The 24,667-nt window shown below is 42.4% G+C and overlaps 2 protein-coding genes across 6 annotated transcripts in view; one reads left to right on the top strand and one right to left on the bottom strand.

The window, feature by feature from the left end:
* LOC123974841 (G-protein coupled receptor 37-like 1) overlaps window positions 1-5,263 on the top strand; it is a 10,444-nt gene extending 5,181 nt beyond the window's left edge. The window contains exons 2-4 of the mRNA XM_046055797.1: window positions 873-1,181; window positions 2,671-3,042; window positions 4,471-5,263. Coding sequence (XP_045911753.1) covers window positions 873-1,181; window positions 2,671-3,042; window positions 4,471-4,644 — 855 coding nt within the window. The 3' untranslated portion in view covers window positions 4,645-5,263. The remainder of the gene's footprint in view (window positions 1-872; window positions 1,182-2,670; window positions 3,043-4,470) is intronic.
* Window positions 1,908-24,667, bottom strand: part of LOC123974840 (ADP-ribosylation factor-like protein 8A) — a 33,034-nt gene continuing 10,274 nt past the window's right edge. The window contains exons 7-10 of one of the 5 annotated variants that reach the window (XR_006825943.1): window positions 15,082-15,199; window positions 14,396-14,492; window positions 4,450-4,566; window positions 1,908-3,088 (exon numbers count right to left, since the gene is read on the bottom strand). The gene's annotated coding sequence lies outside the window, so the exon portion shown is untranslated. The remainder of the gene's footprint in view (window positions 3,089-4,449; window positions 4,567-14,395; window positions 14,493-15,081; window positions 15,200-24,667) is intronic. The other 4 variants (XR_006825942.1, XR_006825941.1, XR_006825939.1 and 1 more) reach the window with 4 other exon arrangements.

The raw sequence follows: 24,667 nt of genomic DNA, 5'->3' as shown, positions 1-24,667 counted from the left end.
AAATGTGGTTCCCCCCCCCCCCCCCCGCAGTTTCTTCTGCAGATCAGTTTCTGCAGGAGAAACTGATTTGAGAGCAGCACAGAATGACTGAGAGCTGCACTCACTTACATTCTCTAATATTTGTATACTTTGAAATGTCACCGGCCACCTGAATTTTGCGTTTCCTTTCACATAAATAAAAACATTTCCACCATAAATTGATGCAGAAACGTTCCCCAGAATGCAGGAAATGAAGTTTTTAAAGATCAAAATTTCATTACATTGAGGATATCTTTAAAACTCTGCTTAAGGATCTTTTTGTCTCGTTCTAGTGAACCTAATACCGCGTAATGTGATGTCTCGCGAAATAAGTGTCTTTTCACACCCCTAATCTGAGCCCCTATGTCCCCACCACTTTTCAACACAAAGTGACGCCCTTGAAACACACAAGAGGGTTTAATATATCGGAGAAGCGGCCAAGATGGCGGCGGTCTAGGGAGCTGTGTTTGGCAACCTAGAGGTTATATTATTTAAAGAAGCACTCATGTGACAAAGAAACTTTACTGTACAGCTAGTTCTGAGTGAACTTCTTAAGAGGAAAGAAAAAGGTAAATCTTTGTATCGGAACATCTCTGCACACACAGGCGGAGGGAAAAAGCTAGCTGATGCTAATGCTAACATCACTGAAACTGAAAGTTAAGCTTACCCAGACTGTACAGTTGACTTCTATTACTTCCTAAAAACAGATTTTGTTTCAGCTGAGGGAATGACAGCTTTTGATTTTCAATGTGCAACAAAGGTCTGTTAAGATTTGCTAAAACTGAACAAGAGATGAAAACACTCACTGACGGATGTCGAATCACTGATTCTTGTCGATGTCCTCGTCTCTGCAGGCCGTGTCTCTGGGCATCACCTCCTTCACTCTGTGCGCTCTGGGTATCGACCGATTCCACTCTGCCACCTCCTCGTCCGAGCCGAAGGCCCGGCGGGTGGAGCGCTGCCGCTCGGTGCTGCTGAAGCTGCTGGTGGTGTGGCTCGCCGCTCTGCTGCTGTCCAGCCCCGAAGTCTTCCTGTGGCAGCTGAGCCAGGCCGTGTCCCCGTCCACCGGCCGGCTGGTCGACTCCTGCACCATCACCCCCTCCTCCCCTCTCTCCCTCTACCTGCCCGACTCCCTCCACTCTCTGTTGCTCAGGTACCACCAGGTGAGAATATTCTAGACACACACAGGCTAAACTAAAATCATTATGTCACCTCAACCCTGGACGTAGATCCTTCCCTCTCTTCTTTGTCTTTTGTATTGAGTATTAGGTTTTAATTGTGACTGATGATGCATTAAGAGGTCGGGTACCAGCCAAGTGTTTCATATTTGGGGCGGCTGAGTCACCCGACGCTGGAATGTGAAACGGGAAATGACGCGAACCTGCGCAGGAAACATCTGTTTGCTATTATAAAGATAGAAATTATAAAGACGAAGAATCTGGGTGAAAGGATGGATCAGCACACGCAGGTAGCAGCGATCGTCTGAGCTACAGAGAGATGGAGGGGAGGAAAAAGTGGCTGCCTGCTCTCATTGGCTGGATGTGGATGTCGAGTCGGCCGTGCTAGATATCTGGCAGACGTCGGCGATGTGTCAGAAATGTATCAGAGTGCCGTTTTGATGCATCGTTGTGGAGTTCACACATAAGGACTGGCGACCGCTGATTTACCCCTGATCAGAGCCTGACGGTCGTCAAGCTCGGCAAATCAGGCTTAAAATCATGCAGTGTGAACCAGGCTTTAGATGCCAACTGCTTATCAGAAACAGAAATGACCATTTGCACACATCTTCCAATTAGTGTGCAACCCGCTCCACCTCCTGGGCCACAGCTGCCCCAGGACAGGTTACAGGACATGACGATCTAGGATCATAACCCGTAGTACACAGACACTAACTCTACCTTCTTTTATTGCCTTTTACTGAACGTGATTATGAATGGTGGTGTTGCCTCTGCCAGCTTTGTCGTTCTGGTGTCCATGCGTGGTCTTTTTTGAGGCCAGTTTAATAAGGACCTACTGAAATGGAACCAGGCACTGACCTCAGTCCACAGTTCCGGCCCTTGTAGTTGGCCATCTGAACCGCCAAGCCCCGTGACAGGCTCCTCCACCCAGAGAGGCAGGTGCATCTGGTTTTCCACGGTAAAATGTTAGGCCCTTCAGCAACAGCGTTGCCCCTGGTAAAGCTGGCACCCCCTCCTCTGAGCCCAATCTACCCCCACTTGAGAAACGGGGGAGGATAGGCAGGCCCCCAGGCATGCAGACAGATACCGATCGAGAGTCGTGATGTAAAGGCGAAGCACTAAGGTTCAAAGTACCAGAGGAAAGGTAACCAAACAAATCGAATCCTCAAACTGTCCTCAAACAAATCTTGTTTTAAACAAACCTACGTCTCTGCCAATTCACAGATCCACTTCCTGGCTCAGCTTTGGCGTGACATTTCAGGTGCACTCACTCTCACTTTGACCTCCTGGTTTAATTAATCTGGATAAACTTGCCTGATGAGAGATAGAATTTGGTGGTTCAACTGTAGAACAAATTACTCCATGCTCGATAAATATAGCAAAGTACTGCACAGAATCAGAAAGTACCATAATATGACTATTACAAACAACAAAAGTATCCCCACGTAAAATAATCAGATTACTCTTGTTTCAGGGTCGCATGTGGTGGTGTTTCGGCTGCTACTTCTGCCTCCCCATCCTCTTCACCATCCTCTGCCAAATGGCCACCCGCAACGTCAACAGCGACTCCAACTCTGCCCAGAAGCAGCGTACCCATGACGACCGCTCCTCCAATCAGAAACGCCAGCAGCACCAGGCGGTGGAGCGGCAGCTGAACTGCACACTGTTAGCGCTGGCCGTGGTCTACGGCGTCTGCGCTCTGCCCGAACACGTGTGCAACATCACGTTGGCCTACACGCACATCGACATCTCTGAGGACACGGCCGCCATGCTGGCACTGTTGCATCACTTCCTCTTGTTCTTCAAGTCATCGGTGACGCCGGTGCTGCTGCTGTGTCTGTGTAAGGTAGGTCAGAGGAAGTCCAGAAACACCAGGCAAACGTCAATGGAGTCTGGAAGCATTGACGAGAGAGATGTAGCGACTGTTTCTGGTTAAACAAAAATGATCAAGTCTCTCACTGTAGGAATCAATTGTATAATGTTGTCAGACACTTGTATAACAATCTGAGCCTGTCAGCGGAAAAGACACGCACTTTAATGGACGTCCTCTGAGGGGACACTATTGCTGAGTATTATGTACCTGCAGTACTGGAGACTGCAGTTTTAGGACCACAATCCTAGGTCCAGAACTGCATTTGTACCCTATCCTCATCACAGGGTCTGTGCCTAATCTTAAGTTATTGATTATATGCATGTTGACCGGTTAACCCTACAGCTGCACACATTGCCCTCACGGCCAACGTGCTAGCAGACAGGGTTAACCTCAAGCCGGAAGCTTCCGGTCTACAATATGAAGCCGATGCGGAAGTCCCTGAAACCTGCATTCTATTGAAAATCCAGCAGGGGGCGACTCTTCTGGTTGCAAAAAGAAGTCTGGCTCCATTAGAAATAATGGGAAAATGTTTCTACTTCTCAGCTGATTTATTCCCTCAGTAAACACTTTCCTGATGAGTTTATGGTCTCAGTCGCTAGTTTCAAGTCTTCTTCAACACAAACTTATGTTCATTTAGTAAATTATGGTCCCATTTATTTTAAAATAGACCACAAAGCAGAGTATGTTTCAGGGTGGGGTTATCTATGATTGACAAGTCGTTACCATGGCGACCTGTCAATCAGGCTAGAGATGACTCGTACCCACGGCACTGTGTAAATTTAACCAGCGCCGCTGAAAAAGCTTATTAGGAGTCGGCTGTTCACTTTCTCTGGTGAGTACATTTAGTTTTAAGACTGTTAGACAAAGTTATCAGCTCTGTTAAAATGACAGTTAATGTGAATTACAGATGCACCTAGCTAAGCAAGCTAGCTAGCTCCGCACACGGCCATTAGCTCCGCTGTATCGTCAATTCCGGGCACTTCCTGGTTGGAAAAACTCGACATGGCGGCGCCCTATCGGCCAAACTCGAGGTTTCAAAACGGTAGTCCACAAACAAAAAAACCTATGGTCCTAGTACTGCGGTCCTAGGATTGCGGGGGTCCTAAAACTGCAGCCTCTGGTACTGCAGCTTTATAATATTGCAATTGCCCTCAAGGATTAGCCCTGACTCGATGCTGCCGACTGCAGCGCACTCGCTCAGTACCAGACCGATTTCAAAAAATGTTGTCCCAGTTAGTCACAGAAATATGTGAAAATGAGGTCCAACTTGAAAAATACCAAAGTTACCCTTTAACGTTAGCTAGCATTAGAAGGGAAAAGTGGTTAACCTACAGACAGTAATGTTGTTCTGTAAAGTCATTTGAAACTGACATCACTGACCTGCACGTCGTCGTGTTTCAGGCTCTCGGTCAGGCCTTCATGGACTGCTGCTGCTGCTGCTGTCAGGAGTGTCAGCCAACCACGACTCAAGACTCGCCAGGCTCCGCCCAGGTCAAACTGAAGGCAGCCAATGAGACGTCCATCTTATTCGACAAGGCTAAAGACACGTCGGCCATTTTGTCCATCTCCAGCTAGAGCCATTGATCCCTCCTTAACTATAAATCCACCACTTCCTCCTCCATAAATCAATCCCGTCCATTCATTCCTCTATTCTACCCTTCAACATTGTTTCTCTTCCATCCTTAGTTTTCGTAAACATCAGTTTCCTTTCTCTTCCCTCCAATGTTACTGTGAATCAATTCTCTCTTTCTGCATATTTGTTCCATCCATTTTTCTCTCTCTTTCAGAACACTTGTGGATCAGTGATCATCTTTAATTCTTTCTGTCGTCTCCTCTTCCAGAGTACCATTTGTATGATATCCCTCTATGGACACTGTGTTACCTGCTCCATCTTCCTCTCTGTGCAGGAAGTGATGCTTAATCTGTAGTGAGATTTTAAAAAATGCTGTACTTGCACAACCAGCTGTTTGTAAAAGCAGGAGCCTGTTTCAGGACTCTCCGAATGGACTCTTCCCTCCAACTTCCCGCTGTAATAACACATGATGTGTGCCTGATGATGCCTGAACAACATGGAGGTCTTCTTTGGTTGGTCTGAAGCTGAATTTTCTAATGTTTCTGGGGAAAGTAGCAGATACCTAAAGCCTAAATTAGGGCAGCAGGTTAAATCCTTTACAGTAGCTTGGTGGAGAACATGAAGAAGCTGCTTCAATGCTGAGCCAGAAATAATCAGCCTGGTCTCATCACAGGGCGTCAAGTACCGACGCTTTGAGAGAGTCTGACAAAGGAGCATCTGACGCACAAGATACCCTTCGGCGTCTGTATGAGATGCCCTTTGCTTTTGAGTATCTCCAATATAACCCATCCGTCATCACGTAAAGTACTTCTTTCAACCCAAAACACAATCTTTTCCTAAACCTAAGCAACAAGTTTTGGTGCCTCAACCGAACCAAATTGTAAATCTACCACATATTAAAAAGCCATTTTATACGGACATTGAAGGGTGTCTTGTGCGTCAAATACCGACACTTGTCAGGCTTTCTGAAAGCATAGGTATTTAATGCACTCGGATGAGAACATGTTGAATTAATCTAATCTAAAAAGAAAGTTTGGTATCTATTAACCCTAACTGGCTGACAGGAGTGTACAGTTGACAAATTGTATATTGAAATGATGATGTTTTAAACACTAGCTGTGGGGCCAAAGGAAAATGACGCTGGTCTATCAGTGCTACATAAAAGTTGATATCTTTGAACAGCTGTTAATAACTATATGACAACAAGGTTCTCAGTCGTCCAGGTCATAGTTATCCAAGGAAGGTTAAAATCAAGGGCAACTGGACTTGTTGAAGATACTCAAAGATGTTTTCGCTTAACAGATTAGAGATCTGCGACACCACTTATCCCCCACCTACAATGCTGTCCTTTTACCCCTTCCCCGGAAGGAGTGAACAAATGCTCACATTTGGCCATTTGATGGTTGTTCAGACTCGGCCTCAGGTGACTCATAACGACGATTGTCTCAACAGCCAGGAGCACTAACGAACCAAGCAGTATCAATCATCTTGACAACGACCCCACAGAGGTTAAATACCTGGCACTCCCTTCCAGCCAGTCAGAACTGAAGAAGCCTCTCGGATGAGAGACAAAACATCTTTCGAGTATCTTCAACCAAGTCCAATTGCCCTTGATTTGAACCTTCTTTGGATGAAATTCAGGATAACTCCTAGATGTTTTGGTGACTCTCCTCAACTTTCTTGTAGCAACAAATTTAGGTCAAGATTTACTCTTAACTTGACCTGGTCCCAGGCCTCTAAATCACCACAGATTCAATTAGCGTCGGGAAAACAACCAATCAGAGCTTTGTTGGGGGGAATATGAATGGAGGTATCCTAGTTAACTGTGAATCAGACTGACGCAGCTGTACAAGTTGTAGTAAAGGCTGATTAATGTTTCTAAAAGGAAGAAGATGGAGAAGTGGGCACCGGAGGAGATCTAAAGAGTATTTGAACAGGACTCAGACCCCCTAAGTATCAGGGTGGTCTCTTTGTACAGGAAGTTAAACTGTGTAGGAAGTTGTAAGTGTATTAATATGTGCATTCACAAACTCAAACAAATAGAACAAATGCAGAAGCAGAAGATATGAATGTAGCTTATTTTAATTCTAGATGTACCACTAATGACATCTTTGTATGAAGGGAAGTGAGATAGTAATTTTTTATGTCACAAGAATGCCTATGCCTTTGTAATGTTCAGTGTCACAGTGTTAAATTCACGGTGTTATAATATGTGTCAGAGCCGACTGTGCCATAGCATCTCCTCTGCCCGGACTGTCACTCTATTGGAGCAACACCCAGTAGGAACTAGTCAGACTAACTTTAAGACAGAAAACTATTTCATGATCTGCATCTGAGTAAGTTTTCACCCAAAAGCCAGAGGTGTTTAGCAGGTGTCTGAACGCCTCTTTACCACTGAATCATGACATTTTATTCTAAACTGCCAATCAAACACAGGAAAAAAAAATTAAATACTAGATGTGATCTGCGTGTCTTTGTGTACTCGAGCGGGGTCGATGCTAAAATCTACTGCCTGTCTGATCGACAGCACGCCTTGCTGCCTCATCAGTAAACTTTTGTTTTCTATACTAACGCAAAATGGAGAATAACTAGCAGATGCTGGTTTTGTAAGATGCAGTCGCCTGTTAGATGCTAGCTTGTAATGCCGTGGATGGCAACTCTAAAAAGAGCTTAGGATTCTGCGACATTCAAATGAATTCAAACTGATTACATGTTCTTTTGAAAAGGTGACAGTGAACCAGGTGGAGCTGGAAAGTACAGCTTGGTAAATTAGCCAGTGCTACACTTAAGGCCAGTTTGTACTTCTGCGCTACGACGTAGGTTTCGTGCCATCATGAGCATTTATACTTGTGTGTTGGTGTCTGCGCAGCTCTACTAGATGGCGGTGAGGTTTCTGTGTTCCACTGTGTTGACTGTCTTCTTCATTGGTGTAGGATACTACAAACAATGGTAACTGAAACTGAGCGGATCATGTTGGAGTTGGAGCTGATCGATGTTGAACAACAGCTACATTTAGTGAAATTACTAAAACGCAGAAACGAGAGAAGGCGTCTGAGGAGACACAACGTTTGTACCGGTTGAGGCAGAAGAAGAAGAAGGACAAGCAGGAAATGCGTCGCTACCAAGCCAACCAATCACAGGTCTTACGGTCTGTGTTGGCGTGACGTACCGTTAAATTTTTGTGGAGGAGTGCATCAGGCATAGGGTATGCTACGACATACGGTACAGAGTAGGGTACTTGGCTATGCGTTGGGTAAAGTGTAGGGTACGGCGTAGGGTACGTGGCTATGGCGTAGGGTACAGAGTAGGATACAGAGTAGGTTACTATGCTGCACCCTTAAGCTGTAGCCAAGGGTGCAGCATAGATTTGACACAGAAGTATAAATTGGCCTTAAGAGGCCTTAGAGGGTTATAAACTGATTGGGGGATGTTGTCAGTTTCTTTTTCAAGTGACATTTAAGAATCCATCATGATTTCATTTATCATTTTCATCAAAAATAAACATTTTATTATTCCCCATTTGATTTTAATTCATTGGCCATTTTAAAACTACGCCTAACCCTAAAATGGTTTGCTTCTATATTTAGGTAGTGTACCATGGTGAGGAAACTAAATGTGAACCTCTGTGTTGTTTAATAACACAGTGAAAAGATAATGTGCAGGTTGTAATAAATGGGGAACAAATTAAATCCTAAATGTTTCTTTATCAGTGACAGTAGATTTTACCAAAACACCCTTGTTTGAAGTCCCTTCTGTTTCCACACGTGGACAATCATTAACCTCTCACAGAAAACGTTCATACAACTGGTTTGCATCAGCTAAACAGCAATTTGACAGTGATCATGTTTTCATTTGGGTTCCTTTTTGCAGACTGTAAATGTGTTTCTTTCCCGTGGTTTTCCACAATAATTGGACAAAAGAAAGGAACTTTACTACCAACAGCTTGTGTCCCTCTGGTGTCGTGTTTGTGTTGGTTGTCAGTGTGAATGAAGACTGGCTATTCTTTCACTTTTTAATAAAGGGACAGTCCACACAGAAAACAAATTAACTTTAGTTCCTGTCTGATGTTTTTTTCCTTTTAAATTATGAGTGTTGTGTCTCTCCCGGTAGTTTTCCATCTTTTCAGCGAGAAATACAACCAATCGGATGTAGAGGCGGTAATTTATAAATAAACGTGTCATTTAAACTGCAGTTGTGTGGAAAACTCATTGAAGCCACAATCATGAGAAAGAGAGCTGCTCACCACAACATGCTCAGGCTGCTGTTAGTCAACCCTGTATGCTTCCTTTAGGCCTAAAACTACAACTGGACGTGGGAGGAGCTAATTTGGGCGCCCTTGGTTCTGGAAGTTTTTTTTTTCCAGAGACCGATGTGACTCACATCTGGAGCTCCTCTACAGCTTGAAACTCTCCTAGCAGAATCATCCCTACAAAGGATGAACAGTTCTGGCTCTGGGAAAAAGGAAAAGCCGATGCACTTGAAAACTAAAGGAGAGAAGTAAACTGCAACGATTATAAAGTATATACAGTTGAACTGTATATACAGACAGATGGGCAACATTTTGTTTACAACTGCAGCAATAGAAATAAATTAAACTGGTGGTCAGAATGTAAACATATAGGATCAATGTCTGCAAAGGGTCTCAGCCATTCAGGTCATTGTTCCTGAATGGCATGGAGTCGCAGCTATTTAACCTCCGTGGGGTCGTTATCAAAGTGATAGATACCTCTTTGTTCGTTGTTGTTCGGCTGTTGTGACTACCGTCATCATGGTCACTTGAGATCGTCGTCATCTCAAATGACCATGTTAGGTATCATTGGTATTGTCACATGAAGCCAAATGAGACCGTTAGGATTGTTACATCATCCAGCGGAGTCCTGAGTTTTTTATGTTCAGTAAGACTGAGATATCTGAAATAAGAACTCAGAACAGTTAAGGAACCAGCGGGAACTCCAAACCCCTCTACTATATGGTATGACTTTTTACCACAGATATGCAGATGAAACTGTGATTTACTTTCAGCAAATGACTTTGGTCCAGTAGACTCATCAAGTCACATCAAGTAAATGATGTGACAGAATGTCCTTCAGTTGAAGACCGTAACACCGGGCAACAAAGAGAAAAGCACCTTGACTGCAGGGATATAAAGACCCAGGGTGGGTATCACAAACCACAGGTGATACGACACCTGAGATCTGGCTTGGATACTAAAAACTTTTTTGATTCTCAAATGTCCAGACACAAGCAGCTATGCAGGAACTGCGTCAAAGTGAAATACACAACTGAAACGAACAAAATTCAGATTTGAATCAGGAACTATCTGATCAAGGAAGGAAAAGAGATCACGAATCACTAAGAAAGTGGACACCTCAAGGGCTAAACACTAAATGAACACTTTCTGAGGAAAAACACACAACAGGAATAACTGATTTCATGGTCAGAAGATTTCGAGAAACTTGTTAAAAGACTTTTGTCTCTGTTGTAGCTTAATGCTGTAAAGGAGTCCTTCCTGCTCAGAAGAGCGAGGAGGATTTTCCCTCAGCAGAGCTGCTGCGCTGCATATCAATGACCTCACTACTGTCCCGTCGCCATGGGATACCGGCCCACACGCACACACACACTTGTGTTAATTTAGAAACTCAAACTCTTTTCTGGTTAAAGTGAGTCTCTTTCATCCTCCATCTTTGCCTGGTTACCCCCAACAACCCATGAAGGGGATTTAAAGGGAAGTTAAGAAATTATATTTCGTCCTGCAGAGGGACAGGCTTCCCGACAGGCAGACGGGTAGAATATATTGTAAAAGCTACAGACTGCTGGGACAAATATGAAGTGGGACAAAATAAAAATATGAAGTGGGACAAAATAATCTGAACTCATAATAGACACAGAGCTGCTTCAGCTGTCATCACATGAACTCTGGTCATGTGACTGACATGTGAAGGGGTCCAAGGTCATCGACCAGGAGTCAGTGCACGACCAGAGGAATCTTCACTACATATCATGTGACTGAAGGTCTTTGCCATCTCCATGAGAAACTATACCCACTGAGGAAGACGTGACTGAAAACTCAGAGAAAGTCATCCAAGTGCATCCAGATGACGTTTCGTCTGGTGTCTGAGAGACTATTACTAAACTCAGCTATTTACCTCAGTGCGGTCGCTGTCAAGGTGATTGATGCCGCTAATGCTCGTTAGCGCTCCTGGCTGTTGTAACATCAGGCAGACTGTGGAAACCTGGACGCCCAGGACCGAACCAAGGACGCACTATTCCATTCAAGGACAGTCAGATAAGACATGTCCAGAAATGTAATGTAGAAATGGAGAAATCCTTTGTATGACCCTAACATAGTAAAACTCAGTAAATCATTAAACTCAGTAAAACAGACATGGGTCTATCAGGTCGACATCAGAAAGTCTAAAAGTCTGGTTTACCATCTCCATCTACCATCTTTGACTTGCTTTTTCTGGTCAGTCTTAACATTTCATCTATTTTCTTACATACGTACTTCAGGTATGTGTTTTATACAGTAATTTGGGTAAAGCGGCTCTTCGAAGCCTGGTTTCAGCCCTTCGCTGTGTCGGTGAGTCGTGCAGAGAGAGTAAGGGACAGAGTGTTTCGGGAGGCCGGTGATGTTGTTCTCATTAGTAGTGATGAGCGCTCGCCCCTCTGATACAAACTAATGAACAGACCGCCTCTGTTCACTAATGAAGCCACACACACTCAGAGGAGACTAGACCTCCATTGGTCATGCGAGAACGTCTCTGGGACAGACTGGATGGGAACCAGCTGGCTGCAGTTGCGTAACAGGAAGGTCACAGGTTCGAGGCCCACGTTGACCCAAAGCTTACTTTGTTTTGGGCTAGTGTGACTTTTATATTTCATTTCTGTAGAGCTCCCTTGAATAACCCTTAACATCTCAAAATAATAAAACTCACTCAAGCTTTGAGAAAAGCAACATGAACATAACACATGGAATTATACTAAAAGTGTAGGCAGCGATAAAGGCGGCAGATTTACCATCAAAATGTCCAGTAAAAGAAAAGGAAACAAAAGAGCAGCTCTGGAAGAGCCAGTGAGCTCTGGTATGCATCGTTTGGATGCTTTACTTTAGAAAGACATACGTGGCCAAAAGATTTCTTCTTTAATGTTTCAAACAATACGTTTCATTTGTACAAGAGAACAGGGTTGAGGACGAAGGCTAGTTTGTAATGTAACGCTACAGGTACCGAGCGTGATGGAGCTGGATACTCCGGTCCTGGGGGATTTATTTTCATGTTATCTATGGATATTTTTACTTTTCATGAATACTACACATTGGTACTACTGTTTTCTCTTTACGGTAGCACACTTACGGACGGCAGTGAAGGATACTGAAGTGCATTACATGGACCAAAACATAAATAAAAATACGACTCTGTGTCTGCGATGGACTGGCGACCTGTCCAGGGTGTACCCCGCCTTTCGCCCAGTGTAAGCTGGGATAGGTTCCAGCCCCCCCGCGACCCTGTACGCAGGATAAGCGGTTGACGATGGATGACACCGTGTCTCATAATTATGAGACAACTGGAAAGGTGCCACTGCACAGCAACAGAAAGTTATCAGCTTGATAATAAAAACGGTTTTACTACAATGTTGGCAGACTAATAATCATTTTGTAATTATGACATCTTTTCTCATAATTATAAGATCCTGATCTCATAATTACTACATCTTTTTCCGTAATTATGAGATAAGGTGCCTACTTTTTTTCCTTCTTTAGTGAATGCATTAAACTTAAGTAGGAGCAGGTTGAGCGTCGGGGTTAAAAGCAGTTTACTTGACATCATCCTTACTGGATTTTACTTTTAAACGCGCTTTAAAACATCAAGGTTAATTAATCGTAAAGGCTCCACTACAGAGAGTGTTTCTGTTGCACGGAACGAAACTGTTGCAACTTGCACAAAGGAAAACAAAGTTAAACAAGCGGTGCAGAAGCTTCAAAACTCTGGCAGAGGGACCAAACTGTGACGCTTTATTTCCACCACAGAAACGGCTGAACTCGGCAGCGTGCAGAGCAAAGGATCTGAAAAGGACCTTTAAGAGGTGGATGCATAATTCGGCAGAACAGATGATGAAGGCTACCTGCCCAGATCTGCATCCACCTCTTTTCTCATGAGCGTTACCAGCAGCGAGGTGCATGAAATTCTCAGCAGGCGTGCAGAACTCCTGACAGCAGAAACAGCTGATCAGTCATGAGTTACAAGTTCGCTACTTCAGAACTTATTTGGAAAAGATGTTTCCAACTCCCATTTAGCACATTTACTCTTTCTCGACAAAGGCTAAAACAACCTCTAGTCAGCGTAAAAACCTTTATTTTGCCGTTTCCATCAACCTTTTCTAATGCCATACTTCACAAAGCAGGTGTAACCTTTCCGACCCACCACACCGACAGCAGCGCTGAGGCCCATTATTTTCAATGACTTGTGCCGCGCCAGGGCGGTTCGTTGCTGCGTCGAGCAACACGCACGGCACATCAAGATCGAGCGCACGTTCAACTTTTGCGCTGAGCAGCTTCCAGCGCAGTTCGCTTCTTTTCTGAACAGGCCTTTCTAGAAGAACCTAACCTTCTAGAAAGGCCTGTTCTAGAAAGCGACTAATTACACCAGGGTGGGAGACAGTTTTTTTTCATACCAAACCACATTAACTTTGTAATCGTTGCATCCCTAGTCTTAAAGGGATACTTTGCGATTCTGCAGAGAGTTTGTTGATAAACAAACTCATGAACGTGCATTTCCATGGGAACCAGTCCTATTCTGCTGAAATGCAGCAGAATCCACAGCGTCTGCTGTCCGAGAGCACGTTAGCCTGAAGCATTGAAACCCCTCATAGGTCTTCCCCTTGCCTGGTCATATAACTTGCTTCACAGTTCCTCAGACCTTTCCCTCTGTGGCTGTTTCTCAGCCATCTTCACAGCTAAAGTCCCGTAATGAGTCCAGCGTGTTCTGTTTATGTTCTATCTCCAACTGCATCGAGCGCGCCACCGCCACCTGCTGCTCACTCCGAGCAGCTTTGACCCAGGGGCTGTGCAGGAAAACCAGATTTTTTTTCAGAGCGCATGAAAAACAGAGAGCTACCGACCCATCAAGAAATATTCGCCAAATTACAAATTATTATTAATTTATTGGATAAGAATCGCAAAGTATCCCTTTAAGTAGACTTAAGTGCACGTACTGTGCTGTCCCACCTGTTGATCTCCATCTCTGATAAACACAGTGAATATAAACTGCTCTTTTAAATCCAAACTATCAAGCAGATGTGGGGAAGCTTTTTTGAATCCTTTTCTCTGTAACTTCGTGTGAAACTTTCTCACTCGCCGTGTGAACGCTGCGGACATGAAGCACTACTTCAAGTGTGTGTGTGCAACTTAGCCTTCTCATCAGCAGCACAGGGCGAGCGAACGAAGAGAGACAAGTGTGTGTGTGTGTGTGTGTGTGTGTGTGTGTTTCTCTTAGCTCAATGAACACAAACTAATCTGACCTGAATATCTCACACACACACACACACACACACACACACACACACCAAACCAGGAGCACAATGGTTGGTTTTGTTCTGTGGGAAAACTGATGAGGGAAAAGGACAGGGGGGGGGGGGGGTTGGATACTGTTGTCATGACAACGAGCACGGGGTCGTCGATGGAGAGCGAGGTTGACTCTCATTGGGAACGAACACACACACACACACACACACACACACACAGAGTGGTGGGACCACCTTGTGCTGCAGACAGGAAACACTGAGGCCTGCTTCTTCTTTGTTGGTGGGTATAAAAGTAGCTCTGCACACACAGTGAAAGAAAAGGTTTTGCCCACTTGTTGACAGGAGAGGAAAGAGGAGGGAGGGACCGCGGAGGAGGAGAGGATGGATGGATGGATGGAGAGAAGAAGAGAGGAGGACTTAGTTGAGAGTTTTTATCAGTGCGATCACGTCACAGCCGAACGACCAGCTTCTCCTTTTGGTTTCTATACTTTTTTTTTTGCTTTTGAATCGCTGAGAGAGAAAAAACTGAGCTTCACACTCTTTTTTTTTTTTCTTCTCTCTCTCTCCTCTAAACTGGCAATTATTCACTGAAATAAAAACCCTGGACAACAAGAGAGCTGTTGGTGTGATGTAACAGCTCCTCTGCTGCACTTTATTCACCAAATGTTTTCAGCTATCTGTCCTTCATCAGGCTGCCTCTGCCTTCCTTACATGTCTTTTATATATACAGTGTAACGGTACAGCAGTCTCATAGACATTTTACTTACTTTTCAATGCAGGACATTTACTTGTGATGCAGTATTTTTACAGAGTGGTGTTGAACACTTCCTGCAACACTTCCTTTTCATTGAAAACCCCTGATTACATGCAGGAACATTTGTCGTTGCTTTCAGGTGTAACCAGTGAAGTCAGCCCCTTACCTGTGTACGTCTCAGAAGGTGAGCTATGATTGGTCGGGGTCCAACGTCGCCCTCAGCCAAGTCACAGCCAGAATGTATTACTTCATGATCACTAGAGACAGAATCACAGGCTTTTCTCCTGAAGAAGCAAATATCTGCTGTTAGAACGAGCGGGAACACAGCTGTAACACAAAGTCATACCACTGTCAAATATAAATCCTGCACGCTGTATACAGACTCTTTTCATGATTAATTGACTATTTAGTTAATAAAATGTCAAGAAATTGTAAAAAAAAAAAAAAGCTAATCACAATTTTCTTCAAAGTCTTTAAATTGCTTCTTTTGTCCAACTAACAGTCCACAACCCAAAGACTCATCATAAATGACAAAAAATCCTAGCATTTCCTTACATTTAAGAAGATTAAACAAGGAATTTTCCAAATCTTTGCTTAAAAAATGACTGAAACGATTATTCAGTTATTAAAATAGTTGATTAATTTCCTTGCAATCGATAATCGTTACAGCTGTAGTACATACGTTTGTACAGAGACATGTACGCATGTTATAGTTGCATTGATGATTTATACGTATAGCATAAACCTATTGTTGACCTGCTTGTACATCACAGCTGTATGTTTATCTCTCTTTGTTTTTAGCTGCACATTTCCATCCTTCTGTAAACTGTCCGTTTAACAGACTTCTGGCATGTATGCTACATTCTGACTATGTGTGCTATGTTGCCAAATAATTGTCAATAAATACAAATCAGAAAGTTGGACGGCCTTCCACTGTCAAACATCTTGTTCCCCAAACAGGAAGAAAACTAACCGGTGCTACCTCCACTACCTATTACATAGGTAATATTATATTTAAGTTCTACCATATACTTCAGCCTCTTTTATAGAAAAGTTAAATAATAAAATTTTCATGGCATATGTGCAGCCTTGTTTATTCCCTGCTGCGCTGAACGAAGCCATAAAAGGTTCCTTAGATACAAAAGATCAGTTTACTTTTCTGATGACTGCATCATTGCATAACTCATAGATATCAGACAAGCTTCATTTTTGGTCTAAGATGCTAATCAAGATAAAATAATTAAGTTAAAACATAAACATATTACTTTTACTTATTTCTTTCAAACAGCACATTTTGGAGTGGCCTTTTATTGTGGCCAGCCTAAGGCTTTTTATTGTGGCCAGCCTAAGGCACACCTGTTCAATCCCCATGCTGTCTGATCAGCATCTTGATAAGCCACACCTGTGAGGTGGATGGATTATCTCTGCAAAGGAGAAGTGCTCACTAACACAGATTTTGACAGATTTTGACAGATTTGTGAACAATATTTGAGAGAAATAGGCCTTTTGTGTACATAGAGAAAGTCTTAGATCTTTTGAGTTCAGCTCATGATGAAAAACAAAAATGTTGGGTTTATAATTTTGTTCAGTGTAACTTGGTTGAAGATTTGGTAGATGGTAGATTTTAAGGCACTTGGGCCGGTGCTGTTGGGCTGTAGAGCACTGACAGTATGGTGTAGAGGCAAACTCTCCATTTATTTGTCCATTTATTTTTCCAAATACTTATCCAGACTTACCAAAATCTAATTCCATAGTTTTGCACACACTGCGCAGGAACCCGCTGTGTTAACAGTCTGAATGAAAGCTGACGGCCTTCAGTCTGACTGTGATGGTGATTGTCATCAAGCGGCTGAACTGCTGAGCTCAGCTGCTGCAGAGACAAATTAGTCTGAATCTGATCCAACACACACACAGCCTTGTGTTACTATCTTTGCGGGGACCGGTTGCTGACATAATGCATTCCCTCACCCCTAACCCTAAAACTTAACCTTCAAACAGCCTGTGTTGAGAAGTAACTAGTTACATGTAATTTAGTTACGTAATTTAATTACAAAATAAATGTAATCCATTACAGTGACTGGGTAATGTAATGTAATTAAATTACAGTGACATATGGAAATATTCATGATTAAATTGGGGGTTACATCTGAATATATTCTGTATATCTGTATAAAGCTCGGCTATACGTTGAATAAAATTCATTTTGCTGCTTTGCATGTTTTTAATGTGCACAATCTCCAAAGCCGTTTCCAGAAACAGCTGTTCAGTTAAGTCTGATGGTGTTCTGAGGCTTCTGATTGTTTAAGAATATTCAGGGAAAGGTAAGACAGGTGTAGCTTGGAGTCATTAGCGGTCCCCACAAGTGTTCACTGACCTTCCAACTCTAGTTATCTCTCACATGTAACTGTCCTTGTTAGGGAGACAACAGTTAGACTGATAAGGTAGAGATTAGCTCAGGCGTCAGGCTAGAAGATATCAGTGTTGTCTGGGAATCTTACAAGAACATTTACAAGAACTCCAGAGATTAGAGAACAACTCATAGATTGTAATAGATTCCAATATGATGAAGCATTGGAGTCTAAACATCAGACAGATTTGTTGTTCCAGTTAAAGAAGGAACTTGGGGGGGGGGGGGGGAGGAAGCATATAAGGGCCAAAAGATGTTCTCCTTCAGATAGGGTGTTGGCATTTGACTGTATCTCCTCGGCCGGACTCAATAAACCACGTTATGTAACATTATTTCTCCAACACTAATTGGTTCTCATGTTTGAATTTGCACCCGTCTGCCAGTTAATCTGCCTCTCGAGCTGTCTTTTGAAAATGGTTAACAGCGCCACCTTGATTTTAAATCCTCAAAAAACTTGATTCAGTGTATCGTGCATCTCTACGCTTCATTACAAATGCAAAGTCCCTCATTCACCATTGTATTCTTCATGAGGGTTAGGGTATATGATAATTTACAAAAAGATCTTAAACTAGAAACGTGTATCTCAATTGATAAATTTAAGGGCGTCGTAAGGAATGTGGTGAAGGAGACATGTGGTTGTTTTTCTCGAGAGGCCATTGTGTTTGAATAGATGTGGGGTTTTTTGTGAATTTTGTGAATTTTGTCATGATTGTATGTAGCATTTTAATATGTTGTGTTTATGTATGGCTGCTACCTTGGCCAGCTCTCTCTTGTAAAAGAGACTTTTGATTTCAATGAGAAAGGTGAAAACATTAACTAGAAATTTTAAAAAAATAATGAAAAAGTAATTAAAATATGTTACATTACTTTGATTAAATAGGCTAACTTGTAATCGGTAACCTATTACATTTCCAAAGTAACTTTCCCAACAACGCAAACAGCCCTTTACACTTGTGGGTTCCAGCATATTGGCCCCACAAGTTTATTGGAAACTGGGTTTTTGGACCCCTAAATATAGTAAAAACACACAGCAAACTCAATCAGACACATTAACACAGACGCTGTGAAAGGAAACACTGATTTGGTTTGGTGTGTGTTTATGCGTCTGCTGCCCCCTGCTGTCTCATTAGCCACACTGCTGGTCTGACACTTCAACATGATTGGATGGAGAAGCTTCACAAACTATTAACCATCAGCCATGTTGTTTTGTGTCTTCTAGTGTGTGTTTTGCTTTTATTGACTCAGTCTAACTTGGACAAAGGAGCGCATTTTTCTATGCATGTTATTGATAACACTGTAAAATTAAACTGACTGATACATCCATTAATTATTACCAATAATTCCAAACAGAGATAAGGAATGCCTCAATGTTATTTCTCCATAGTATTTAATTAGTATCATACACAAGCATGTTTCTATTAAAACACATTATATATCAACTGAATCAAACAATAAATGTACAAACAGGTTCAGGCTGTTGGGCCGTCTCAGCGTGGTCAACCTGCATGTACAAACCACAACACAGGGTCAGCGACAAAACCACAGAGATCCAGTCAGAACCGCCTCAGAACGCTCTAATTTACCTTAAGTTTGGTTGCTCATTAGAGAGCAGCTGAATTTTAGTTTCGTGATTTCTTAATTTCTTTTCGGGATGGTCTATATAAATTAAACAAATACACTTGACTCTTGCAATTAATTTGGTCAGTAAGCTCATTTTAGATTAGATGAGATTTAATACCATACGTTTTAAATAAATTTTCAATGACAATTAAGGAAACTCCATCTGCTGAGGAGGACTGTGTGTTACGAGTGAAAACTCTTGAACAAGAATTAACTCTCACGCTGAGCAAGGTTTCAGTTATGGAAGCTGTTTAAAAGAGAAGAGTCTGCATTACACGCATTCAGGTAACTTTTCACAGTACTAGCAGTCTGTGAAAGAACAATAGCTGTTTAGTCGTCAGGAATATCCTTTCAAAAAGGTCCAAGGTTTCCATTTGTTCCCAGCCTAATGACACTTGGCTTCCATTTGGTTTTGTTAAGTTCAGTCTGGATTTTGTCATATTTTGGAGCCGACTCTGTAGGAATCTCCAGGTTTTGACGAGTACATGACCGTACAGGATGATCAAAAAACATTTTACATCACATCCTGTACAGTTTCTGTTTGTACACGCAGGATCACAGGACGTTACACAAAAAAAAAAATCTGGTCAGAACTTTACATTACAATGACCATATTCCAGTGAATTCATCTGTGAGAGCGGTACTGTAAGCACACAGTCATTATCCTCAGGCACAAAGAAGTATGTAATAACACGGTCTAATCACAAGGTTGATACTTCTGTTTTATTGCACTGTTTTTAGTACATTTCATATTGTGTACTTGCATTACTTTTCTTAATACTCGACACACTGGATTAAGGCCATTTTTTGGTAAAGTCGCACCAAAATAACCATTAATTTCATCAGGTCCTACAGATATACAATCCCTGCCCTCAGCATGCAAACAGAAGAGACCAGAGCCAATCAGAACAGAGATTTCAAGGTCCAGTCATTCGACCTGATAACCAGGAGGGGTCATCCTACTTTATTAGACGCCTGGTAGGCTGGTTACCAAGTCAAAGCGCATCTCAGAGTTTACCATTTGCAGTGACTGTTCAGGTATTATGTCCTTTTTTCTGTATTTTTCCTGAAAATAAATGTGGAAAATGTGGCTTTTGAGGCCACAAACATTTCTAGTGTTTCTTCAAATCACAGGGTAGAGCGACCTGGTGGCCTTCAGGGGTCAGTATGCTTCAAACTAAATGCTTGTCGAATCATCGGATGTTGCAATTTGGTGGCACTGCGTCCGACAATCTACGTAAGTTTCTGAAACCATCAATCGCGCCAAGTGTCCGCAGCAACTGGCCAATTGTGTTGAGCTCTGATTCATTCTTTACGTCTGATTGCGTGGTTATTCCCAAATGTACGATTCGTCACATCTCGCCCCTCTCTTTTTCTGCCTTCAGACGTGTTCGAAGACTTCAAGTATGCCTCGAACTACTTAACCTTTTTGTAGACCACTGAATCGCAACATCCCCCGTTTAAAACCCCTGTGAGCTCTCTGCTGGATATCATCAAATAAAGGCAAAAGATCAGGAAAAAGCTGAGACGTGACTTTGAAATTCCCTTGAAATCTGGTCTGTCTGATGGCGTCATTAACAAATAATCACTGTGCTGGCTGATCGACAGATCAATGAATTTCAAGTGGACCAGAATGAGGTCCGACAACAACTCTTCACTGGTTCAGAAGACACCAGAGCCTGACATCTGAAGCAGCTGGAGAGCAAACTGAGCCATTTGAGGCTGAAGGAGATTCAGTTTTATTTCTTGGTGATGGTCCAACTGGTGCGAGTTGTGCTTGTGGTTTTCTGGCATTTGATCAGCAGCACTGGACCTTCTAGCGCTTCCAGCTTAGTAACACAGCTCCTTCAGATAGACGGCTCTGGGTAGTTAAGAAATAAGCAGCTTTCCACTGTCGGGCTAAAGAGGGGAGAGCAACTGTTTATGTAGCTTCAGCATCGCTGCTGGAAACCTAATGTTAGACTCATGTGCTCTTCTGCTTGGAGGATTCAGTCTCTGCTAAAAAGGTGTTTGATTCTGTCAAGAAAAACAAAAGGACTTTCTCAATAAAGAGTATGCCAAGACTGATTTGGCGTTGTTGGGAGACCAAGACTGATTTGGCGTTGTTGGGAGACCGATTTCGTGTTGTTGGGAATTTGATTTTGCGTTGTTGGGAGTTCGAAATCGCAATCTAGGGTGTTGCAATTTGGCATGCAGAATTCGGGAGTCCTAACCCACAAGAAAGCTTTGTCTGTAACTGGCACAGCCTTCTTGCTGACTTCACCAGCTCTGCTCAGGTGGTTCACCACGCTACAGATCCCCACGTCTCCAAAGATGCTGAGCAAATCCAACAGGCATGATTTTTGATAAATCAACCACATATTTGAAATCTAAGCTGTTCATTTTTCGCCCAAAAAATTGTCAAGACTAAAATTGGTAGGTTACAGTTTTAATTTTTATTTATTTATTTATTTTATGTTCGCTGCTAGTCGATGTGAAATGCAAACTGGGATACTCGTTTTCCCCAGGTTCACACAAGTCTGCTACCAAACCGTCTTATAAAGCTGTAGCAATTTGTCATTTAATAGATTAGCAATCAACAGAAAGCGTTTTTGTCTCAATATGAACTCTGACATGGGACGGTGTTTGGGCCGTAACTGACTTTCACAAGAAAACAGGAATGCAGACTGAGGAAGGCCTCAAGTCTCTCGTGACCCTCAATTTGAAGCCAGGTCGACCCTGTTTGGCCCGACAGTGTAAAGCAGGTGAGTGTGAGCTAGTAGAATTAATCTCCCACACTGTTTGATCACTCTTTAACAAAATGACCTTAGTACAGAACAACAGACATACAGGTAATGCTCCTTTTGTTGACTGTTCTGCAGTCTGATTGGCTGCTGTCCGGACCAGGATGTGTCAGAACGCGATTTGAACCAATAGGACGACAGATCTGACCAAGTTGTTGAAATTACACAAAAAGTGATACAGTGTAAGTAGTGTGGAACTAGTGTAAGGATGTAAGCGAGCGTAATGCGGACGATGATCTTTGCGTGAAGCTACGTGCTAACATTTTGTGACTCAAAAGGTTTAATGAAAACCTTTAAATCAGATTTTCATTGACATTTCTTTAAAAACTCTTGATTCTATTACAGACTAGAATATTTTGGATCACCAGTATATTTATATAATAATTTTACTGCCAAAACTTGCTTTCAGTAATTAATCTTGTTTTGTTGCAGTTGACTGGATAACTCAACTAGCTAGCTAAAGGTTTTAATTCTTTAAGATTTGTTGCTACCATTCACATCAAAAACATTCACATTCACCATAAGCTGGTGGTTAACTTAGACCAGCTGTAAAAGCACCAACTGATTATATTAATAACAAATAAATGGATAGAGCAGATTTCCTTGTGTAGCATCATTCAGAGACAGCTTAGTCCAAACTCTAGTCTTAAACCGCATTCCTGTCATGTCTTGTTAATCATGAATACAAACACTAATTTGTGTGGAAGTCTATGGCTGCTAATTAAAATGTAATCATTTCCATTTGTTTATGCAGGATGTATGACAATTTTTATTTTAAAAATCATGTTTGAAAACTGCCAAAATTTGAAAACTGTACTGAAGCTCAGCAAAATCTTATAATAAATAATTAATGATAATGAAAATACATGTGTTTTTAAATTGTCAATGTGCAACCGAAACTTCAAAATTACATTTTAGAGTTTTTATCCCCTGAAACTGACAAACATGAAAATGACCAAGAAAATTCCTTGTTACATTTAATCATTAGAAAAAAGCTAAAACTAGGATGTAATGTAGTTATTTGGCGAACATTAAAATGAGAATTTCATTATGTTTTAATTCTGTCACACATCATGTGCACAAAAACTATTAATTCATTTTATCTCAATATTGGCAGCCACAGGCTTCCATATTCATGTCGCCTTCTTGTGGTAATTAAAAAACAGGAAGCGGACATTTTCTTCTCGAATATTTTGAGGAAGGATGAGAGGCTGATTTTGACCTTGTTATGCAGAGGGAACAAAAATGTATTTTGTTTGTCACTCCTCATGTCACAAATCATGAAAATGTGTTTACACGTAGGCGTTTCAGCGACTCAAGCATTGCTCCATATTATCCGACATGATGTGAAGGTTGCATTTGATCACGTGACACCCCGGGTCCAATCAGCAGACGTGACAGAGCAGAAAACACTGACCTCTGGCTCACATCCAGAGTAGACTTATGAAGTCAAACGAAAACAACAACAACAATATAATAAAAAATAATATAAAACAAACAGGAAATAAAAAGCTTCTTACAGAGATATGAACAGAAACAACAACATTTCTCCTTCTCCAGTTTAGAGTACCGCTTCCTTAAATCTGGACAGACCAGGTTATGTCACAATAAGAATATTATTAACATTATTCTCGTTATCAATATCTTACAAAACCAAAATCAACAGTGCAATAAAAAGGTTTTTAATCCCTCGCTCGGCAGGAGAGAGAGAGAGAGAGCCAGACGACGAGCGGTGGGGGCTTGGCGAGGAAAGAGAGAAAGAATGTAACATCCAAAAATAAGAAAAGGAGGAAGGATAGAGGGATTACAGAGGAGGACAAGCAGTTCACAACAGACGAGGGGAGGAAGAGGGGCTTCTCAGGATAATATAAATGTGAAATAATGGCGGGTGTGGATGGATGGAAGGAAGGAAGGATGGAACATGTGGAGGTAGAAAGGGAAAATGGAAGGGGAGGAATGAAAATCAACAGGAGGCGGACAGGGAAAAGAGAGGAAGTGATGAAGGCAGATTTGTGGTTACTGGCTAAAAAAGGTAAAGAAGGTTGGAGGATTATGGGAAAAGTTGAGGAAGGGTACACATCCACAAAACAGGCTCCAGCTAACCGGCTAAATGTGGATTTTTGGCTGATTTGAGGATCATGATGGAGGCTGCTGTGTGGATGTGTAAAGATGCGCTGACACCACTTCTTCTGTCGCCAGTTTCAAATCACTCACACGGCCGATGGCTTTATGCAAGCGATTCAGACTCAAATGTAAAAAGCCACTTCACCCAAATGACATATAAACACATTTTTCCTCCTCCCTCTTGGTGGTTTTGGTTTTATTCATCCGGGTTTTCAAACAACTTCCTCCACCTGGCGAGGAAATACTCCCAATAATAAGAAAAAAAAAAAGTTTGTGCTTCGTAATTTGGGTGAAATGGCCCTTTAACTGCTGCATAAATAAACCCCGTGGCTGTAGCTGCGGTGTTACCTGTGAGACACCTTTGTAGAGAAGCCTAAATCAGCCATCAGCTGTTGGTGACCTGAACTAACACGGGCTGAAAGACAAGAATTCAGATCCCAGTACTTCTTTGGCATCCTCCTGTCAAAACTTGCTCCACTTTCCCGGGAATCTTTTTTAGCATGCGGGCGCTTATGTGCTGGTGTACCGAAGAGTATTTTGTATGTACTGAAATACTTCTGCAAACCAACTCTGTGTGGTTGTCGTTGCTTTTTTTTAATACTTCAATAAAAAACAAGGTATCAGAGCATCTCAAGGTGTAAGGGGACTGTGGGGAGGAGGGGTCAGCAGGTATTAATACAAGGATGGGGTAGATGGAAGGATGGGGGGGTAAAGTTTTGATCAAAGAGCGGCTGTGTGTGTGTGTGTGTGTGTGTGTGTGTTAGGACAGGTGGGCGTGGCCTGTTCTGTTGGGGGGGGGGGGGGGGGGGGGGGGGGGG

Source organism: Micropterus dolomieu, linkage group LG08 (assembly GCF_021292245.1).
Source record: "Micropterus dolomieu isolate WLL.071019.BEF.003 ecotype Adirondacks linkage group LG08, ASM2129224v1, whole genome shotgun sequence".
In the NCBI taxonomy this organism is placed as follows: Eukaryota; Metazoa; Chordata; class Actinopteri; order Centrarchiformes; family Centrarchidae; genus Micropterus; species Micropterus dolomieu.
Note: the sequence above shows the minus strand (reverse complement) of the source record. Positions and strands in the feature narration are given on the sequence as shown.